The 23,329-nt window shown below is 34.8% G+C and overlaps 1 protein-coding gene across 24 annotated transcripts in view; it reads right to left on the bottom strand.

Annotated features, from left to right (window-relative positions):
- The window catches only part of EHBP1 (EH domain binding protein 1), a 583,640-nt gene that overhangs the window by 47,565 nt on the left and 512,746 nt on the right, over positions 1–23,329 (bottom strand). For 20 of the 24 annotated variants that reach the window (XM_055540421.1, XM_055540420.1, XM_055540419.1 and 17 more), the window contains 3 exons: positions 13,616–13,763; positions 4,572–4,679; positions 1,371–1,495 (listed from right to left, as the gene is read on the bottom strand). In XM_055540421.1, the coding sequence (XP_055396396.1) occupies positions 1,371–1,495; positions 4,572–4,679; positions 13,616–13,763 (381 nt within the window). The remainder of the gene's footprint in view (positions 1–1,370; positions 1,496–4,571; positions 4,680–13,615; positions 13,764–23,329) is intronic. The other 4 variants (XM_055540436.1, XM_055540439.1, XM_055540433.1 and 1 more) reach the window with 3 other exon arrangements.

Genomic DNA, 23,329 nt, shown 5'->3' with positions numbered 1-23,329 from the left:
GGGAACAGATGGACTATATGTTCTTCATAAGCATCATTTTAAAAAATCTTAACTAAAAAGATCCATACAAAGACAAGCTGTTTAAAGCACACCTTTTGTTGGAATAAGTTTGAAAATAACTACATTGAAGGGCTTTTTGGAAAGCAAAATCATCTGCATCTATTTAGATAATTAAATCTTAAGAATGAAAATATGTTTCATTTTTTTAAGTTATATATTTACATTAGTATCATGCTTATAATACGCTACCTATGTAGCTAGGATAGAAACAATTATGGCTTTTATTTGTTTAAGAAAAGTGTGTGTTCTACTGTTGCATCATAATAACTGCCCAATAGTGTAAAACTCAAGTCTTTACCAAAATAAACAAACACAGCTAAATTTTTTGAGGCCTGGCAACATGCTAAAATATCAGTGTGATTAGCTAGCAAATCCCATCTTAAGAAACCTTTTTATGACTAGGGACTTCTGCCACTTTACAAATGTATTCCTCTAAACCCACTAATTCAGTTAGCCTTTTCAATCCATTGTATTATTCTTAGGCCAGCTTCATTCTGCATTAAATCCAGTGCAGAAAGCTAAATTGAACGCAAAAAATCAGACCTGATCCAGGCTTCCTTTTGTTCAAAGATAGAGACCAAAAGTCCTCTGGTGCTGCCACACACTTTCATCACCAATTTATAGAAACCGACAGTATAAGGGAAAAGCAATGAAAGTCATTGTTTTGGGACTTCAAAGCATCTCTGTGTCAGGGAAAGGAAATCCTTTCAGTCAGCAGGGCAGTCCCCACTGTCCGCAGGTGGGTGAAAAGTTATACAAGACTAGAAGTGCCCTAAAGCTAGAGAAATATTAATGATACAGTGCAAGGAAAAGGGGGGACAGCTTGAGAGGGGATAATATAAATACTACAAATCATCATCATTATCATCATCTTACAATGTGTCATTCTGGCTAAAATCTTACACAAAGTAAGATTTATACTGGCACAAAGCACATGCAAGTATCTTCAAAATTTATATTCAATCACATACCATCTTCAGATATTAATTTATCTTAACAGGTCAGAGGCTGCAGATGACAGAATATGCTAGAATTCTCTTAACAATATTCTCATTAGCAAAATACAGATGCATATAGAAGTCAAGAATAGCTTTTACTTTTACTTACATATCAACTTAAAGTAGTAGTTTCTCTGAAAAACAGTATATGAATACTGATTATCATACTGACATTCAATTTATCAGCTATTTCATAAAAATTCTTATATCTTAATATGAAGAATTTGGTAAGAAACTGACTTTAGAATTATAAAGTACCAGTGGAAATTCGAATACACAGATACCAAGTCAAGTATTTTAAGTAAGATTTACCTTAATGTCTTGCTCTGAACTTTCATTAACAGCTTTCTGAGCAGTGCTGGAAAGTGAATTTGCCACCTGTGGCTGAGTGTCCAGGAGTTTCTTCAGCTTCAAGTCTGCCAACTTAGTGTCTTGTTCTGTTAAATACGTAAATATTATGAATAACTGTGTGAACTACATTTAGATGTGTAGCTATCAATTTAACGGACATCATAAAAATATTACTATATTTTAAAAAACAGAGAGAAGGACATTAGAGTTGTGAAATAACATATAAGACCAAACATATGCAGACCTTTGCATCTATATATGTACTATACACAATATTACATACTATGTAACTGTAATTATTATACAGTAACTATAGTATAACTAAGTAGTCTTTAGGGATATTGACTATATCCCTTTTTCAAAAATTGATATATAACATTGTGTAAGTTTAAGGTGTACAATGTGTTGATTTGATACATTCATATATTGCAATATGATTAACCATCACAGCATTAGTCAACAATTCTATCATGTCTCAAAATTATCATTTTTTTTTTGTGGTGGGAATAAATAAAATCTAGTCTCTTAGCATATATATGTGCTTTTCCCCAAAATCAGTACCCATAAAGAATATAGTCAACATGCCTAAAGACCATTTAGTTATTCTATGGTTAATAGCAGCTATGCTTACCTTAAAACCTCAGGCCATATTTAATGCATATATTTATATTAGCAACTTTATAGGTTGTTTATAATAAAAGAAGGTATTACAAAGTGGGTATTTAAAAGAGGTAATGCATTTGATTCTACATTATATTATTTTGTAATTTTAATTCTTCTAGTATATTAAATTTAGACATAAAATGCCATATTATGCTCTTAACATGATCTTAGGCAGTCATGTATATACTGTTAGAATCCAATGTTTATGTGTGTACATATATACCCAGCATTGAAATAGGGTATATGTTCACAAATAACTTCTAATTAGAGGGCAGAAATAAAGATTATTGTATTTTGCAATGTATAAAATATGGACAGAAATTTAAAATAAAAAATGGCTATAACTTTAAAAATAAATAATTTCAAATTATTTTTAGCAAGTAAATTAGTCTTTAATAAAATAGTTCAGAAGCAAATGGAAACAATTCCATTTAAAAAATTCACTCAAAGCAACTCTAATAAAATGATTATAAAAGACATGCTGACCATTTGGTGAATGATATTTTTCATAAAGATTAATAAGTTTTCTAATTATAAGATTCTTAATAAATGCTATTATCATTACTTTCATGCAAATTGGTCAATTTATATTGCCAGGCTTCTTTTTAAAACAATATCTGATGAACTATGGTCAAATCAAGATAAAGATTAAACAATTTATTATTAAAACATTATGACTTTTATATAGATATAAAAAAAGAATTTTGGGAAAAATAAAGCAAGGCTAAAAATCATAATGTATGCTACGTGTTTTCAGATTCCAGTTTGCATTCCTATTTCTTTTTTTTTCATTCCTATTTCTTATTGCCATGAAATAAACCATAGTCTGAATTGGAAATCTGTCCTATGTACATGCCAGCACTTGGCATGCTTGAGAACTGTAAACAATGTATTAGTTAACTCCAAAAACAGGAAGACTGAGATGTGTTTTCCTTTTTGGTATACAAAAAAGTAGGAAGAGTGTTTTTAAAAAGATAAGAGTCAAGCCTGTTAAGCCTTAATATTAGTCAGCCTTTAAATACATTAAAATATCTCACAAAGTTGCTATAACTAAAGCTAAAAAATTCTCCTTACCTTATCCAAAAAAGGGTTAATTTCTCCTGTCTTCATAATCTACTATTAAATCAGGAAATATGTACCACTGATTGTCACTGATTTTATACTTTCATGAATCGAATGTTAAGGCTTTAATTCTGAACTTATGGGTGCCCTCAGTGGTAAAGAGATGATACCAATTTCTGAAAGACTTTGACGGTGGCTGTGGTGAGAGGGTGAGTAGGTATTTTAAATCGAAAGAAGTAAAAGGCAGTCCTAATTTTGGGTTAAAATTTTTTAAAATTTCCTTAAATATCAGCATTCTCCTGGACTTGAATAATTATAAATATATTGCCCTGTATCTAGTAAAGTATTATTTAATACTAAGCCATGAAGGAACTACTGACAAGAGACACAGATTTTTTTGGTGGGGAGCTGCTGTCCATAGTTAGGAAGACTCTGGTTGACTGTTTTTTTGCAGAAATAACAGCATGATTTCAAACAGGGAAGAAACAAAGCAGGTTAGCATTGTAGGGACATGCCATGGCTGGGAAGAAAAGAGTGTCTCCCTCCCTGTAGCTTTTCACAGGAAAAGATAAACATTAGGGATTTCACTTTCTTACCTGTAATTGCCAAAGACATTTTACTGCTATAAGAATTCAATTTAATAAGCATTTATGGAACCCCTTATGTTTACAAAGCTACCTGCTGCTAACTTACAAAGGTAATGCATATGGAACACTCATCTATTAAACCACAAGCAATTATCTTTATATTTTATACAAGAACTCAGAAGTTCAACTGCAAATGTGATTACTGGTATGATATCTCTTTATATTTTATACAAGAACTCAGAAGTTCAATCGTAAATGTGATTACTGGTATGATATCTATTGATATACAATAGGAGATTAATTTAATTGTAATCTATATAAGCAGTTTTCAAAGAGTTTTACTGTAATCATTACACACGCATAAAATAATTTATTAGTAGTAATATTTAAATACTTAAAGTAAGCACAAAATTTACAAAATAATATTCCTACTAAGACTATCAATTTCAAACCAAATCAGGAAATCTGATCCATGGTTTAGATTACTATTTGAAGCATTCCAATGCTTCATCTATATCTTAGAACATCACAACAAAATATTTAGGCTGAGAAGGGAACCAATCACAGAATGTTTACAAATTGTCCATAAAATACCAAAGTGAATCTTAGTAATAAGAGAAAAACTAAAATTTGCCATTTCAATATTATTGCTAATTTTAACATTAAGCCTAAAACAAAATAATAATATAAAATTGATGGAAGGTGGAGTTAGCTAAATGATTTGTGAGGGCATAAGATGTAATAAAACTACCAAAAGAATTTACTATCATTATTGGTGAGATAATAATAAAAATATAACAGAAGAGTTTGCCATGCAGCAGGACACAAAGTATTTATAATTTGAAATTACCGGGAGTATCAAGGTCACTTTCTAAGTTAGTAAGTTCATCTCCACCTCCTACAACAAAGCCTTCAGGAATCTCCTCGTTAGTATTTATCTCAACATTATCATTTTCATCTGTAGGAACATGTAGCAATAATGTTAGTATATTATTAGTATATTATTTCTATTTTATATAGGAAAGAAAAATCAGTATTTTAATGACAGTTCAAATTCAGGTCTGACACAGACAAGCAAGTTAAGAAATCAGTTTTAAGTCAACTTTTCATTATTGGATTAACATTTATATTTTACATTTCCATGTCAAAGATGAATTGTCACATCAAAGCAGATGCAAAGATTTTGACAATTTGCCACATGCTGTCTCTGAATTATTGAGCTCATTGAATCCCTATATTTTAAAATGTAATCTCCTGCTAATTTCTAATGACAGTAAATAAAAATAAAGTTGGTTCGATAAAAAAAGTCATCAAATAAAAAAGTCACCAAATAATATTTCTAAATTTCACATTTTATCATTTACTAGAAATAAATATATAAAGAAACAAATCATTCTTTATAAACTTGTAGCTATTTTTAAATTATCTGCATGAAGACTTAAATGCTTTTGTACTATTGATGAAATATGAGCGAAAGCATTATAGACAAATTAAGAACAAACATTGAGATGAGAATAGACAGTACCTTTATGCAAAAGAAAGTTCAGAAACAATTAAGACAGTACATCGTGGAAGACATAAAGCTGGGAAAACACTGTTATTATTCAAAATTAAGTACATGGGAATGAGGTAGATTATACTATTTTTTTTATACATTTAGCAAAATGTATTATAGGTCATAATTTATTACATATTTTTCCTTTTTAAATCCTAATGATAAGTTGGTTAAGTAATTTTCAATATTATCTATTTAAAAAGGCATAGCAGTAGATTTGTATATTAGAAGCTAAGCTTTAAATTCTGCTACTGATAGGCAATGTACCTTTTGGAGAAATATCTGTCTAGCCCTGGGAGTTGAAGAATATCCCTACTATTCTACAGTTTATTTTTCATAGGGCAACTTTTATTAATAATGAGATGTTCCAAAGGTTATTGCAATTGAGAAATTCTAACTTCTATAACTTTGGCTTAAACCTTCAATATTTGTCCTTTTCCCTGTACAGTGTGTGTTTGATTTTGGGCTTCCCAAGTAAATATTTACTGTGAGCATTAATATTAATAATAATAGTTTACATTTATTGAAGACTTCCTAATGGAAGCCATTTAGAAGAATACAACAGAGAGAAAAAGAATGAGAAATGCCCCCAAGGGAAAATATTGCTAAATGCTTTCAAATCATTAAGGTATTATACTTGGCTATATTATTTAAGTACAATTAGTTGAGAGAGCTTTTCTAATTGACTGTGCTTAGTACAACTATTTGACTAATTTCATAAAAGTCAGCACCATCATCTTCATTGTTCTCAAAAATTCTTCTCTAAATAATTCTGTAGTAAAGGGAAATGAATGAACAAGTATTTCCTGAGTACCAAGAAAGTGTTCAGAACACTTCCTCCTGTCAGAGAGTTTACTATCAATAGATTTTAAAGTATGGTATTTTGTTCCTGCAACCAGCTTCTATTGATTTCTACTGTCCATAATTAATCTAGAGTGAAAGCACAAAATTCAACACTCATTCATTTACTTATTCAAGAAACTTCTATTGTATACTGAAACTGCAATTTACAAAACACTGCTAGATGTTGAAGAGATATCAAGTTTTATAAGATATCAAGTTTTAAGACATTTATTCCACCTTAAAGTTATATATAAGTGAAGGTCACTCAGTCATGTCCAACTCTTTGTGACCCCATGGAATTGTAGCCTGCCAGGCTCCTCTGTCCCTGGAATTATCCAGGCAAGAATACTGGACTAGGTAGCCATTCCCTTCTCCAGGGGATCTTCCCAACCGAGGGATTGAACACAGGTCTCCCGTATTGTGTGCAGATTCTTTACCATCTGAGCCACCAGAGAAGCCCAAGAATACTGGAGTGGGTAGTCTATCCATTCTCCAGGGGATCTTCCCAACCCAGGGACCAAAAGTTATACATACAAATGACTATAATACCATGTAGGACAGTTAAGTGTTATGAAGTAAAAATAAGATACAGAGCAAATTCAAAGGATGAAAAGATAATTCTTTTGCCAGTAGCACAAGGAACTATTTTTTGGAAGCCCTAACTTTTAAATTGAGTCTTCAGAAATGTACAGAATTTCAAAAAGTACAATTGAGGGAAGAGGTTTAGTGGCATGAGAGCAGGAAAGTGTAGATTATGTTCAAAAAATGGTGTAAAGTCCTATCTGGCTCAAGCATACTTAAAGTGAAATAATGGGAAGTAAGACTTAAAAGGTAAAAATATTTTACTTGGTAGGAACAGAAGGACACTGGTTTGCTGGTCAAACATGATGGGCAATGTGTTGTTTAAGTTGAGAACAGTCTATATAAGCAGTTTTCTACCACAGTGTTTTATGGTAATCAGTTGTGAAATATGTGTAATTACTACAGAAGCACTGAAGCTCATGTTTTTAGGAATTAAAGTATCTCCAATATTATTCCTAAAATATTACTCTTGCTTACATTCTGATATACCTTCATATGTGAAAGAAAAAGTGGTTCAGGGATTGCACACAGGAGTATATTAGCCATGTGACATCACCCTTCGTTCGAGATCGCTGAGTAAGACGATGGACTCTAGAACAGAAAGGGTGGAGGCAGGAAATCCATGTTGGAGACTGTTATAACCTTCAGGCAAGTAGTATGGAGAACTTAATATATCATAAAATAATTGGGAGTGGGTATGACTTGAAAACCAACTGGTACTGGGTAGTTGGGAGGGATACTGATGAGAGGAAGAGTGAGACAGATGTCAACACTGACTCTCCAGACAGAGTGACTAGAACGATGGCATTGTTATGAAGAGAAGCTAAGTCTGGAACAGTGGTTGGATATGGGTACTTCAGGTCCTGGAGTTATGCAGTGGGATAGTCTTTACTCCTTTATACAGTGCCAAGATAATGTGTGATGTTAAACAGGTGCCATTCATTTTATTTCCTGGCTAAACGAAATCTCTACCCATATTACCCCTCACCAGTAATGCTGAATAGGCTAACTCAAAAGTTTATAAATGTATTGTTAACCTTAGATAAAAGGATTACTATTTGGGAAGGGGAAGAGTAAAACTTGATTTCCTCTAATGATCAGGTTTTCTTAAGAATAGATTTCCACTTTCTTTCCATTCACTGACTTCAGTTTTACAATGAACACTTGAATTTTTTTCAAGTTATTGTTACACATTTCTTAATACCTATCGAAATACTCTATATGAATTTTAGCAGAACTAAAGTACATGTGTCTCTGTGTGTGTGCTTAAATTATTACATATTAAATATATGATATATATAAGATTATATATATCTTTAAGGCTACCCATTTAAAACCCACTAGGTAAGCGTGGCCGGAGAAGGCAGTGGCAACCCACTCCAGTACTCTTGCCTGGAAAATCCCATGGACGGAGGAGCCTGGTAGGCTGCAATCCGGGGTCGCTAAGAGTCGGACACGACTGAGCGACTTCACTTTCACTTTTCACTTTCCTGCATTGGAGAAGGAAATGGCAACCCACTCCAGTATTCTTGCCTGGAGAATCCCAGGGACGGGGGAGCCTGGTGGGCTGCTGTCTATGGGGTCGCACAGAGTTGGACACGACTGAAGCGACTTAGCAGGAGCAGCAGCAGCAGCAGCAGGTAAGCGTGGCATAAAGTAAACTAGAGATACAATACACAATAGAAGGTGGTTTGCAAGTATGGCCTGTATATGGGAAAAAGTAGAAAGAGATTATACATACACTGGAATGAAACAATGCATTCCAACTGACACTGTATAGCACTATAAGCAAAATGGGGATCCCAATGGTATGATTAATAGCACAGAAATAAGGCCAGTCTTACAAGACTTATCATTTATAAATAAACTGAATGAAAAGTCTGAACATAAGGCAACAGTAAAAAAAAAAAAAAAAAAAAAAAAAAAAAGAATATCTGCACTTAAAAAACAAAAGAAGTTGAGGCTACTGTTAAAAACATATTTACACAAAATGGTAGTTTAGAGAACACCTACGTTTACATGAAACTGTTTCTTTCCAGAAAAAAAAATTTTCAGAATAAGATATCTTATTTGCATCATGATTTAAAAATTCTCACTGAAGGCCCCCTGTAAAATTTATAACTTGTAAAGTTATCCTATAAAAATCAAACAAATGATAGAAAACAATACAAATATATTATTAATGAAAGCTGAAAATAAAAATTACTGAAGGCCTGTAAGATTTTATTTTGGTTGAACAAATTTAGACAAATCTATTTACCATAACTGAAATAAGGATAATGCAGGCACACAGTCTCATGGATAAAATTTTTTAATTTTCATTTATCCATTTGAAATCCAAAAACAAAGTATACTATTCCATCTAAACCAAAGAGGGGCAAAAATGTCTGCTTAACGGTTAAATGATCCCTTAAAAAAAAAAGTTAAATGATTCTGCTGCTGCTAAGTCGCTTCAGTCGTGTCCGACTCTGTGCGACCCCATAGACTGCAGCCCACCAGGCTTCCCCATCCCTGGGATACTCCAGGCAAGAACACTGGAGTGGGTTGCCATTTCCTTCTCCAATGCATGAAAGTGAAAAGTGAAAGTGAAGTCGCTCAGTCGTGTCCGACTCTAGCGACCCCATGGACTGCAGCCTACCAGGCTCCTCCGACCATGGGATTTTCCAGGCAAAAGTACTGGAGTGGGGTGCCATTGCCTTCTCCGTAAATGATTCTAACCTAACTCAAACCAAACCAATAAACTACAGAATAAAAATAAACAGATATGACATAAAATATCATATATATGATATGATAGGTATCATAGATATGACACAAAATATATACAGATTTAAGTATACATAAATATATAAAATCTATATAATATATACCATGTAATATATTATAGATATAATATCATCTTCAAACCTGACAAACACCTTCCTTGCAAGTGCCCATGGACCACTAATAAAAATGCAACATTTGTTTAGGCAAAATAAAAACTTTTTAATTCTCAAAGCAGAAATTCAGGCCATATTCACTGACCACAATATCACATAACTGAAAATGAAAATATCACACTTTGGCCCCAAACAACTGTACTTTGCTAAGTAAGATCAATATAATAAATGAACTCATAAGTTTGTTACCTAAAATGAGGAGTTTAAAAGGCTGTTATAGGTCTACAATTAAAAAATGAAGCAAAAATTGAAAAAACACATGTAGAATACCACAGTATCACCTGACTCTCTTCTAAGCCTTCAAATTATTTCAAGAGGTGAAAAAGTAAAAGCTAGGCTGTAGTGGAAACAGTGTCAGACTTTATTTTTTGGGCTCCAAAATCACTGCAGATGGTGATTGCAGCCATGAAATTAAAAGACGCTTACTCCTTGGAAGGAAAGTTCTGTCCAACCTAGATAGCATATTAAAAAGCAGAGACATTACTTTGCCAACAAAGGTCCATCTAGTCAAGGCTATGGTTTTTCCAGTGGTCATGTATAGATGTGAGAGCCGGACTGTGAAAAAAGCTGAGCACTGAAGAATTGATGCTTTTGAACTGGTGCTGGAGAAGACTCTTGAGAGTCCCTTGGACTGCAAGGAGATCCAACCAGTCCATCCTAAAGGTGATCAGTCCTGGGTGTTCATTGGAAGGACGGATGCTGTAGCTGAAACTCCAATACTTTGGTCACCTCATGTGAAGAGTTGACTCATTGGAAAAGACCCTAATACTGGGAGGGATTGGAGGCAGAAGAAGGGGACGACAGAAGATGAGATGGCTGGATGGCATCACCAACTCTATGGACATGAGTTTGGGTAAACTCCAGGAGTTGGTGATGGACAGGGAGGCCTGGTGTGCTGCGATTCATGGGGTTGCAAAGAGTCGGACACGACTGAGCAACTGAACTGAACTGAGGCTGTAGCTCCTTGGACAGGTTCTGTTATTTCATAAGAATTAGGCTACTTCTGGTTGAAATAGGATGCAAGTGGGATGCTTGGATACCTGGCTTCAGAGACCTAAAATAACTTAACAAATATTTTCTGTGAACACCTGAGGCTCATGACACCTCACCTCAAACTTAGCAAGTTTCCTTTCCTCACTGAGGCTGGCTGTTGAGAATGGAAAAAAGCAAGCATTTCAAATAGGTTCAGGCAATGAGTCTGAGTATCAAGTTCAACACATCCCCTAGGTTGTGCTTTCACCTTATTATTTCAGCTCTTGACTACTCCCTCTTCTTTGTCACTCTGGACCACTGCTTCCAAAAAATTTCCCTCTCTAGTCCATCATCTAGGCTGGTGCCTATACATTCCTCTCTCATTTTGCACCATTCCTTATTCAGATTTGGTAATTCCCATTAGACAGTGGAAGAGTGGACACTAATTTGTTAATTGTTTTTCCTGACTTATCAACCCCAAAGGGTCATTTTCATTTAGGAATTAGACTCTTATGAAATCAAGTGAATATCTAATTGGCTATGTAAATGCCAGCAAACTATAGCATGGGGGGCAAAATCCAGCCTACCACGCTTTCAGGGTAAATAACAGGCATGCCCATTAATTTACATATTGTTCAAATCTACAAGGGCAGAGCCAAGCAGTTAAGAGAGAGAATGTATGGCCTGCAAGCCTGTAAAAATTTACTCTGGCCCTTTCTAGGGCCCTTTCTGCCAAATCCTGGCCCAACACAACAGCTGGCACCACTAAATAGATAAATGTGTATGTATGAATGGTTGAATTCTAGGAAGGAATCTTACCCTTTCCCTTGACCTAAAGGTCTCTTCCATTCTGGCCTTGAAAGCTTCAGCTTAGGCTTTGATGCCCGAGCAGACCTAGTCAGATCCATACACCTTTATGAAGACAGGCCAAAATCCACCACTGAGGTCAAGAAATAGGCCTGCACCACTTGAAGGTCAACTTTAGGTCTGATTAACAGCCTACCATCTGATATGTGGCCACTTCCAACATCCAAGGTATGGTATGGTCTATGAGAGAAATGGGCCCTGATCACCTTGGTCATCTTAGGCAAGAGTCTTGACTCTTCAGCAGGTTCTCATAAGTCATCTGTTAAACTCCGTCCCATCTTCATTTCATCTGGCTTTTCCTTTTCTAGTCTGTACTTCTTTGTTAGTTTCAGAGATCCAATCCTCACTTGTTCTTTATTCACTTTGTTGACTGTTGAATGATGCCAAAGTCAGGTCTTCACTTTCCCTAGTTACCAAGCTGGGAAGCTACCCATTTTGGGGATTGTAACACTGATTAAGTCTCTCTACCTAGTCTAGTTCTGGCTTAGCCTCAACTGGGATTGGATTATAAAGATAAGACCAATTACATAGCTGACTCACCCCATACCCTTAATCAGAAAATTTTAATCCTTAGTCTACCTAGAGTTCACTACTCATTTAGCATTGTTATCAGCTGCCTGTTAGGAAAAAAAAAAAATTAAGAGATAGTGGATGCCTCTCTATTTTATGTTTACTCTTCTATGGGTTTACAATGTCACATGGAGATGGTATCAGTAGTTTTAGGACAGTCTATCTGGAGGGTCAAGAATATGAGGCTTTTTTTTTTTTTAATCATTCTGAGATACAAGGAAGCAGAGACATCTAAAGTTTACTTAGAGTATCTGGAATTTCTATGATATCAAAGAAACATCTTGTTACTAATAATAAATGAAAGCAAATTATAATAGCATTATATAAATGTAGCTGTGAGTGGTTACTGAAGTACTGAAAGTCACTCAGTTGTGTCCGACTCTTGCGACCCCATGGACTGTATGTAACCCGCAAGGTTCCTCTGTCCATGGGATTCTCCAGGCAAGAATACTGGAGTGGGTTGCCATTCCCTTCTCCATATAGAAACTGTAATAAAAATTCTGAATGATAGGAGTTGAAAAGGTAAGATGAAAGACTTAACTAAGAAACAAACATTCTGAGAACACCAGATGGACAGAAACATAGCTATTTGGGAAAGCAGCTTTCAAATATATGGGGATGGGAGGTAACATGCTATAGGCATTTGTTGGAACACTCTACAACAGTAAGATTTTAATATAAGGGATCAATTAGAAATAACAGCAGTAAGTTTCTGTTTACTATGAAGAAACTTATTGACCTAGAAATAGTTTCCTTTGTTTCAGTTCTCTAAGGTTTTATTCGAGTCCTCACTTGCCTACTCTCCAGAATGATCTTAGCATTTAAGTTTAACTCAGAACAAGTACCTGGCATGTTCTGGTAGATAAATAGGTCACAAATCTTTGAAATAAAAAAGCCCTCTTGAGAATACTACTAAAATAAAAATGTAAAAAGTTTCAAGTTAAAAGTGCCGAAATTGAGCACTGATAGGTAAAATTAAAATTCCCTTTAATTATATGTAGTCCTTGTTTCAACATCAAGCTTAGAAAAATTTCTACAGATATTGAAAAAGACCCTCTTCAAATAAGAAGACTCTGAGAAATGCATATGGGACTTATTAAAAATTCTTACATTTCAGGTTATAGTGCTGGAAACATTGTTAAAGCTACTTTCCGAAGATCTGGCTCAAAGTGAAAATCTCTCAAGCCAAAGCTCTCGACTAACAAGTCTTGTGATCCAGATGCTGAGGACTTGATCGCATTTTACTCATTCTAATACAATTAATGAGGCATCATGGGGAATCACAAACTAAGGCCTGTCAGAGTTTTCTCCTAAATCATATTCTTGGTATTTCTCGAGTACTAATCATACTTAATCATAATCAAAGTACTTCCTGAGTTGTTAAAAATTAAGTCAAAGAGTTGATTTTGAAAAATGGCAATAGTCATCTTCTGATTTACTATGAATAGGTTAGAAACTTTATGTATTTGATGCACAACATTTTGAAGTAAGAATAAAATGTCCCGAAAGGTCCATCACAGATTTCTGGGTTGTCTGTAGAATATGATACAAGATTCTTAAACTCACCTCCAGATGCCTTTGACCTTTCTTTCAACTTTTCTGCAGCCATTTCACCATAGCTGGGAAGTTCTGACATCTTCACTCCAGATCGAGCTTCTGCTATTAGCTGACGAGCTCTCTCTCTCAGCTGCCGACGTCGCTCTTCATCTTGCTGCTAAGATATATTGAACAGTTGCCAACTCAGTAATTGACAGAAATGCAATTTCATTTTCAATCTGATCATCACGATAGTAACTGGTTTACAGCATGGTGCTTGGCCCACATTATAAATAGGATGCTCTATATCAGTTGGATGTCACACCATTTTTAAAAGACATCCAAGAATCAGATTTTTAAAAACATTTACAAATTATTGTATTAAAATGTCTGTTAAAAATTCAAAGTAGCCTTTAAAGAATGTTTGGCAATATAATTACTGAGAAAGTAGCAGGATCAACTATTAATAAAATGACTGGGCTTTTAGGAAAAAAGTCACAATACTGAAAACAGAATTTCAATTAATACTTTTTTTTCTTAAGATTAAAATTTAACTTGCATGTTTCTAGTAAAGGCATACAGCATTGGCTAAAGGAAATTTTTGATAGTAGAAAATGCTGCTATATCATGTTGATCAAATATAGAAAACAGTATTTTTAGGGGGCTATGGCAGGTATAGGATAGCACATTAGTTCCTCAGTTATTGCTGATAGTTTTAAAATCAGAATTAGGTACTGATGTACTACTATCCCCATTTCTACTCTCCCCCCAGACACACACTGAAAAGAAAAAGTAAAATCTAGCGTGGGTTTTGGTATTTGAAATAACTAAAAATGACAGAGAATTAAATAAATTAGATTTTGCCTCCCTAAAAACAGGTTATTATGAATTGCAAATAATCAATGTGAAACTGCTTTGGAAACTGGAAAGTATATGATATAAGGCATTATTATTATGACAAAACAAAGCCTGAAATAATCTGGCCCCAACATATCTGTAGTTACCGTCTCTTAACCTCTTCCAGTCTCTATAAAACCTCACATCTATTTATACATATTGTTTGTATCATGCGGTTTCATGCATCCATGGATTTGAAATGAACATATCATTTCATCTTCCTGGAAAGTTCTTCTCTCATCTATTTAACTCCTACTCATTCTTCAAGATTCATTTTAAATCCACTATATTTCTCTGATTACTCTTCTGTCCTCCTTGCTGGTGGAAAGAAGTTCTCCTTCTTCTCTGTGGCTACAAAAGTGTGTGTGTGTGTATAATGCATGTGATTACTTTTTAAAATACTACATATCAAGTTAAAACTCTGCACAAATGCCTCCTTCTCAGCAGAATTGAGCCACTCAAAGGCAGGAGCTAGATTTGACTTATCTTTGTATCTTTGGTCCTTAGTACACACCCTGGTGCTTGGTACTTGCTATAGAAATTTCATGCATGAAAATTTATAATTTATACTAGCAAAGCTTATAATACAGAGGGCAAGATAAAACAGCCACAATAAGGAGATGTGATTAAAATGCACAGAAGAGTTCAGAAGAAAAAAGTTTACTTTTGTTGTGTAACTTTTTTCCCCCAAGGGGAATGATTAACCAGAAGTGTACAGTTAACAACAATGTATAAAATAGGTTGGCACAGAGGGACTGGAAAGAGTACTTAGGAGGCTCTTATAAATAGGACAAGGAAGCTATAATGAGATTCAGAACTGGGATAGTGGCAATGGGAATGGAAGGAGACAAGTGTAAGAAACATATCAGAGCTAGAACTGGTACCTGTACCAATTCTTGGTAACTGATTAGAGGTAGAGGGAAGAAAAAAAGCTGACTCAGAAGTTTTAAACTTGGGTAACTAGAAATGTGGCATTAAAAATAGAAATAGAAAAACCAAGATGAATTATAAGAGGAAAAGGCTGGAAGTCTGGGGTAAGATAGACTAGATTTGAGAGGCTGGTTGGACACTTGAGTCAAGATGTAAGTATTTGGGAAGTGAAAATGATGCTAGGGAGTGAAGTCAAACTATGACTACAGAGCTAACGGCCGAAATGACAGGAATACACGAGATCACCTGAAAAAGTACTGTAGAGAAAAATAAAACCTACTAACTAAATCACGGAAAACATTTACATTTAGGTAAAAATAGGAAAAGGAGACAGAGAAGGAAGAGGATGAGAACTGTAACACTGATACATCCTGAGAATCAAAGACGAAGAGGCTTTCATGAAAAAGGGAATAATCGACTGCAGTAAATGTTAGAGGTTAATGAGTATGAACGTTTAAAAAGGGCAATCAAACTTGGTAGGTAATTGCATTAGAGAGAGGGGTAGGCACTAGACTGATGCAGTTCAAGCCTAGGCAACTGTTCACAAATTTTGAGACGGCTAGAACTGAGAGCTGTCAAAATTAACGAGGGTATAGAATGGAGCACAAGCTTGAAGCTCCCAGTGGGCAAAGTGAAACAACTCAGTATCAAACAAACATGCAATGACTGCAATGAATTGAATAATCACTGAAATCACACAATGAATCAGTGAAAATTCATCAATTCATTATGACATTCAAAAAGTTCTTAGAAGGATATATAAACTCATCTGCAGATGCTTTTAATAGAACTCCCTGAGACTTCCTGTTGGTCCAGCAGCTGGGACTCTGTGGTCCCAAAGCAGGAGGCCCAGGTTTGATCCTTGGTTGGGGAAGTGGATCCCACATACCACAACTAAGAGTTTACATGCTGCAACTAAAGATCCCAAGTGCTGCAACGAAGACTGAACATCTAGTGTGCTGCAAGTGAAATATGGCATAACCAAATAAATAAATAAATAAATAAATAATTTTTAAAAAGAGAATTCCCCAAAATTAGTAATTGGAGAAAAAAATCAAGCACTTATCCTGTCTTTCCAGTGGGAACTGAAGTTTTGGGCAACTAGTAAATAGCCCAGTGATTCCAGCTATATTAACAATTTCTTAAAAAGTAAAATTAAAAAAAAAAAAATGAAACTTTGCCATTCATAAAAGAATGATTGATTCTAGCAAGGCTTATGAACTATTATTAAAGCTCTTAAGAAAATGTTTGATGGGAAACTGGATATTTATATTACATACTTTCCAAAGATGGCCATGACAATATTTCTCATCCTACAAACTTTTTGCAGTGTGACCTTGCTATTTCCTTATCAAGAGATGACATATTTAATTCCCTTCCCCTTGAGTATGGGCTAGTGTAAGTGATTTGTATATAATCAACAGAAAATAGAAGTGTTGAAGGTGACTTCCAAGGCTGGGTCAGAAAAGGCTATACCCTTTTACCCAGTTCTCTTGAAATTCTTGCATTTTATATGTTCTGGGAACCCAACTGTCATGTTGTGAGAATCCCAAGCCATACGCAGGTGCACTAGTTCACATTCCCAGCCAAGTTCAGTCTTGAGTCTTCTGAGCTCACGTATCAGACATGTGAATAAAGGCTTCTTCAGAATATCAGCCTTTAGCCACTTTGGGTCACTTCCAACTGCTCAAGTCACCCCAACTGAGACTTCAGACAATGTGGAACAGAGACAAAGCACACACACTGTACCCTATCTGAAATCCTGACCCACAGAATCAGTGAGAATAAAAGTAATTTTAGACCATTATGTTTGGGATTGTTTTACACATTAATAATTAGATCATGTGGTTAATTAAGTAGTACCATATAGATTATTTCCTGGTTGTAAGAGGAAAACCATATTTTAAATCGGGAGATCAGAACTAGATCAGGGATTAGAAACCACTACTCTAATGGTCAATCTTAGCATCTCTAATGTTGAGTCAACCATATGTAACATGTTTTTTGATGTGAAGCACATGAAGCAAGCGCCACCTATAATACTCTAGCCCAAATGTCTAAAGTGAATCTACTAAGCCTTTAGATATAACCTCCAGTTTATTATCAACACAGGAGATAGAGAAACATGGTAAATGACAGAGCAAGGAAGCAAACAAACCAACCTAGGAAGTAGGATATTCAGGCTAACTGACCTGGTCATTTTAATGAGAGAGAGTTATAAAAACAAACACACAACAAAAGCCAACTAACCAATCACCATCCCCACCAATAAGAGGGACCTGACCAGATGCAATGTATAGGCCTGGGTTAGACACCAGTTGGATAAACCAGCTATAAAGGACACTGCTGAATAAATTAAAGAAATTTGAATATAATCATAGTATTAAATGAGAGAAAATACAACGACTGCAAAAATAGTTTATATATTAATAACTTAACTTTGTCTTTTTGGCAAAATATATATGCAGACCTAGAAGGTTATTTACAAAGTTGTCATGGTGGAGCTCAGGGTATGGAAATGTGATATTTATATTTTCTTCAATTTCTCTTCATTGTCTAACTTTCTATAATATAACCACACTACATTTGTTATAAAAGTTATTTTTTAAAAGTCTTGGGGGAAAGGAAGAAAGAAATGAGATGACACGTTTCTGGGTTGGATGGTTGTGGTAGGGGCAAAAGACTAGAGAGCTAACATTCAAGAGAAAGTAATTTTCTTAATATTTAGAGAGGCAGACTTACTTGTAGTTAGAGGAGTAGTATACACTGGGTAGAGTGAAACTGAAGATGCAATAATAATAATACACAAAAATCCTGTTTATTATTAGTATTTCTAAACTTAGAAAATAAAAAGGAAAGGCAGGCTTGATAATGGTGATTTTGGTGTTGGCTTAAAGCTCAACATTCAGAAAACTACATCACTTCATGGCAAATAGATGGGGAAACAGTGGAAACAGTGGCTGACTTTATTTTTCTGGGCTCCAAAATCACTACAGATGGTGACTGCAGCCATGAAATTAAAAGAAGTTTACTCTTTGGAAGGAAAGTTATGATCAACCTAGACAGCATATTAAAAAGCAGAGACATTACTTTGCCAACAAAGGTCTGTCTAGTCAAGGTTATGGTTTTTCCAGTGGTCATGAATGGATGTGAGAGTTGGACTATAAAGAAAGCTGAGCGCTGAAGAATTGATGCTTTTGAACTGTGGTGTTGGAAAAAGACTCTTGAGAGTCCCTTGGACTGTGAGGAGATCCAACCAGTCCATCCTAAAGGAGATCAGTCCTGGGTGTTCATTGGAAGGACTGATGTTGAAGATGAAACTCCAACACTTTGGCCATCTGATGCAAAGAGCTGACTCACTGGAAAAGACCCTGATGCTGGGAAAGATTCAGGGCAGGAGGAAAAGGGGATGACAGAGGATGAGATGGTTGGATGGCATTACCGACTCGACGGACATGGGTTTGGGTGGACTCCAGGAGTTGGTGATGGACAGGGAGGCCTGGGGTGCTGCCGTTCATGCGGTCGCAGAGAGTCGGACACGACTGAGCGACTGAATTGAACTGAACTGATTCATATTTCTTGTGCTTTTATGTGCTAAGTGCTTTATATGTATGATGATCTCATTTAATTTTTACAATCCAATTTGTACCAATGAGAAAATTTAGTTTTAGAGTTCCAAGATCTCACAGCTAGAACTGATGTTAGAGCTCGGAGTCCAACCCTGGTCTGTTTGACTACAGGGCCCTGCTCTTAACCTCCAAACTATTTGATCCCCCAAAAGTACCAAATTACATGACCAACTGAGGAAAATTGAGCTTTTTACTAAACTTTCATCTTTCAAATTTAAGAGAAGTTAAGAGCACTAATAAAAATCATTATTTGATATGCCTCAGGCAACTAGGTTTAAGAGAATTTCACCGCATGAGTAATAACTTCTTGCAGAGTTAGAATTTGGTGATTCAGACTAAGATGAAGTGGTCTTGGGTCATCTTAACTGCATAAAAATGAAATAAATGAGTCTACCTTTCTGAATATGAAATGAGAACCTAGCTTTTTCTTACACCTACCATTTTCTTCTCCTCCCCCAGTAATACTCCCATCTGCAAATGTTTCTGAGGTCTTACCAAGAGTGCAATTTAAAACAGACAATCATTAATAAAACCAACTCTAAATACTAATTAGGGACACTTTATCAATTTCCATGTAAATTGTTTGTTTGTGACTATTTACCTGTCATTGTTCTCCATACAATAGAAAAAAATGCAAATGAACAAATCAGAATGCAGCCCTAATGGGACTTTCTGTTTATAACCATTAGCCCAGAGGTGTGCTGTAATTCAATTCTCAAGTAGCAAGATTTAGTCTCATTAACACACTGCAAGGGCAGGTTACAAGTCATAAAACCCTACAGTAAACAAAGTTTATGGACACAGCACAAAATCTTGAGCTTGATTGACAGAATTCTAGTTCCCTATCAGATTGCCTTGATTTACTTTTCTACTAATGTCCTAACAACACAGAGACAATTTTGCTTGGGCCTAGAGCTCTCCAGTGGGATGGCATATCTGTGCTGTTTGTTTTCTCACCCATTAAGTTCTCTTAAGACAAAGAGCCAACTGAGAAAATAGAAGTTAATTGTTAAGGTCACAAGGAAAAGCTTGTAATTACAGCAATTGATTATGCAACCAATTTAACTGATAGTATTACTAATTTCCAGATTCCTTATATATAAAACTATTTCATCTTAATTTTTACATATAAGCTTCATTAAAAGTCAGTTTTTACATTATTATTTAAAGAACAGATAGTACAAAATCTTTGTATCTTTTACTTAAAAGAAACATATTGCTTATGTCAAAGGAATAAAATGACCAGAGAGTAAGGATGATGGTTATTTCGTTATTTTTGTATGTTTGTAGATTTGAGTATTTCTGACAATGATGGTTTGCCTAAAACTATTCAAATACAGAAATGTGTTATCTGTTTTCACCTTTCTGCATTCAAAGGAAGACAGTGACTCATAGCTGTAAATAAGTCATCTGTTTACCAAATCTGCTGAAAAAAATAAAGGAATCTTTTCAATGGGATGCAATGTAAGTACCTTAGAAGACTGCTGTCATTAAAAATTACATTTGAAAAATTCAATACATAGGAAACCTATCTTTCATTTATCTGCCTAGTCTAAATAAACTTAAATAAATTGAAGCAGGTTTCCTATTTTTTTAAGAATGGGTCTGATGGCATTTACCTTTTTCTGTACAGTACAGTATTATTAAGAGAGTTAGACTGATTTATATAGTACATTCGAGCTTTTGTAAGATGGATGTACTCTTTAGAGGGAAGCTATATTTTTGAGTAAATACTGGCTGTGTGCCTGTGCAGTGTGTTCACAGGTGTTGTCTCATTTACCATTCACCACTCTGAGGTAACCAACGTCACTCCGGTTTCACAGAAATGGAATCGCACTTAAATGTACTGCCCAAGGTCATACATCTTGTAAATGGCACAGTAAGAATTAAAATCAGTGTCTGTCTGATTTCAAAGGGTTGGTCCTGTCTATTACATTATTGGTGTTCAGAAAATTTGTCTCAAGCCCTATTGCTGTTGTGATTAAAAAACAACAACAGTTTTTTACTTACTTTTGGGCTATAGAAATAAGGTTAAATGCTCCTTTGTGCTACTGAAAACAGAGAGGTAAAGAGAAGTTAACTTATTTATATTCATTTAAAACTTACATTCTTGACCTTAAATTATAAGCCTTCAGAAAAGTACTGAATGTGGTACATTTAAGCTCCACTTTTCCTCTTACCTAACATCTTCAGAAGGCTAAAGTCCTGTTATGGTACAAAAAGCTTGTATTTCAACACAACGGATTTAAATATTCAAATATAGAAGATGGATCATAACTAACCACTTTGGACATAAACTGAAAAAATATTTTCACAGCATGTCTTCAAGATACTATTTTCCTTATCGTTCTAAAATGGTCTACAATCTGCCATAGATAGACGCACTAGTAAAACTTGACAATTTAAGGACAAACTCTTCAAGAATAAGTAATGTAATTCCTTGTTTCCTTTCCATAAAAACGTATTGCTATGCAATTTTTATATTTCACAGTTCACCGACATCTAGGCAAGCTTTCTTCCACTGCTTCAATGGTGCTACTTTTAATTTTATCCTCCTTAGTCGTAGTAATTAAAGTGATCAGCAGTGGCATCCCAGCGGCTTTGACACAGCTACAACCCCCTAGCAGACTTTTGCTTTCAAGGGGAAGAGGAAGAAAAAGACCAGAGTTTCATTTCACAGAGAACAAGAAAATCAAGCTTCTCCAATCCTCAACTTTATTCAATTGTTCTTTCAGCAGCCTTTGGATCTTAAGAATCAAATAAAAATGGCTGCCATGGGGGGTCCTTTTGATACTTACCGCAAATGTCACTGACTGACATTACTTTAGCCAAAAAATGATACCATGGATTTGTGAAGGTGAATTAAAACATGAGAAACTGTCAGTGTAGCCGCTGAGATCATTACCCACCCAAGGGTGTCTTTTATAACATTAGATATTTTTATGCAGTCAGTTGAAAACTATAGATTAAGAAGGCTTTCAATTTAAGAAACATGTCTACACACATTATCATGAAATAGGCTTTTACAAAATTTACAAATATGTTATTTCAACATAGTTTGCATCTTTAGTCTTTGTAAATCTGTATTTATAACAGAACAAAGCAGAGTATTTCTACCAACAAACCCATATTCCATGTCCTTTAACTCCCTTAACAACACAATATCCTGTGCTTACTTGTGTTCTTCAGTGTTTTCATAGTTTTAATAAATGAACTTCTATTACTTGGGCTAAATACATTTTAACTTATCTAAATTTTTTAAAGGGCTTTACTTAGTAGTGCTAATATTTCATTGGATTCTCTTCTCAAAATGGTCTGTGAAATTCCTCAGTTTTATAGTAAAATAAGAGAAAGAACCTGACTGCCACCCTTTCATCATTAGACAGGAAGCAAAGCTCTGTTATTAGGCATTCAGAAAGGACAAAAAAAAATTTGTGCTTGTCCAGAGGCAAGGATTACCAAAGTGAACCTATTCACTTGCAACCAAAGATAAAAATAAAAAACAAAATTACAAGATCTTTAAAGGTTTGGGTAGACTAGGTATTTTCCTGCCAGCTTGATCAGTTCTTGACTGAATAAATAGGATTTAGAGTAAAACATTAAAACTGTTTAGCAGATCTTTTCAACCCATTTCAAACTTTTCTTATGCTGGTTTGTAATATAAGCAGACATGCTTATAAATGGCCACACCTGCTCATTTCTCTGGGGATGGCCTGATCTCTGTTTCTCTAACAAAGAAAGAAAGAAAGAAAAAAAATCAGCCTTTCTTGTTGCAAAACAGAGTGGAAAGTCAAAATCTTTCTCAAGTTTGCCCCATCTGGTCAGATTAAATCTTTGATCAACCCTGGGGATTACATTTATTTTTGTAGTAACTACTAAATTTTGGATTTGTTTAAAATACATAGGCAAAATATTAAACAGACTGTGAATTTTAAGTTTGAGATCTATTTATAATATATGAGCAGAAAGTATAAGAGAATTAGTTTAGAAAAAACAGAAATGCATTTTAAGAATTTATATTTCATTAGTATTCATTGCACAGAACTGAATATATCATACTTAAGTTTTAAAAAATAGAGCTCTTTGTTTCCAGATACAGAAATGGTCATTTTTAATTGCAGCATTTGTTTTGCTCGAGTGCTGTAAAAATAAAGAATTCTAAACATAAGAGTGTATGATCAGGTTAATGTTGCTAAATGAGCCTTTCCTTTCAGTATCTAGAAGCAATCTGGGATATAAAGTTTTATATTCTAAGTCAGTAACCATTTTCTTTCATTCATTCAACTAA

The sequence above is a fragment of the Bubalus kerabau genome, chromosome 11, assembly GCF_029407905.1.
Source record: "Bubalus kerabau isolate K-KA32 ecotype Philippines breed swamp buffalo chromosome 11, PCC_UOA_SB_1v2, whole genome shotgun sequence".
NCBI lineage: Eukaryota > Metazoa > Chordata > Mammalia > Artiodactyla > Bovidae > Bubalus > Bubalus kerabau.
The sequence above is the reverse complement of the archived record's forward strand: the minus strand, read 5'-3'. Positions and strand labels throughout refer to the sequence as shown.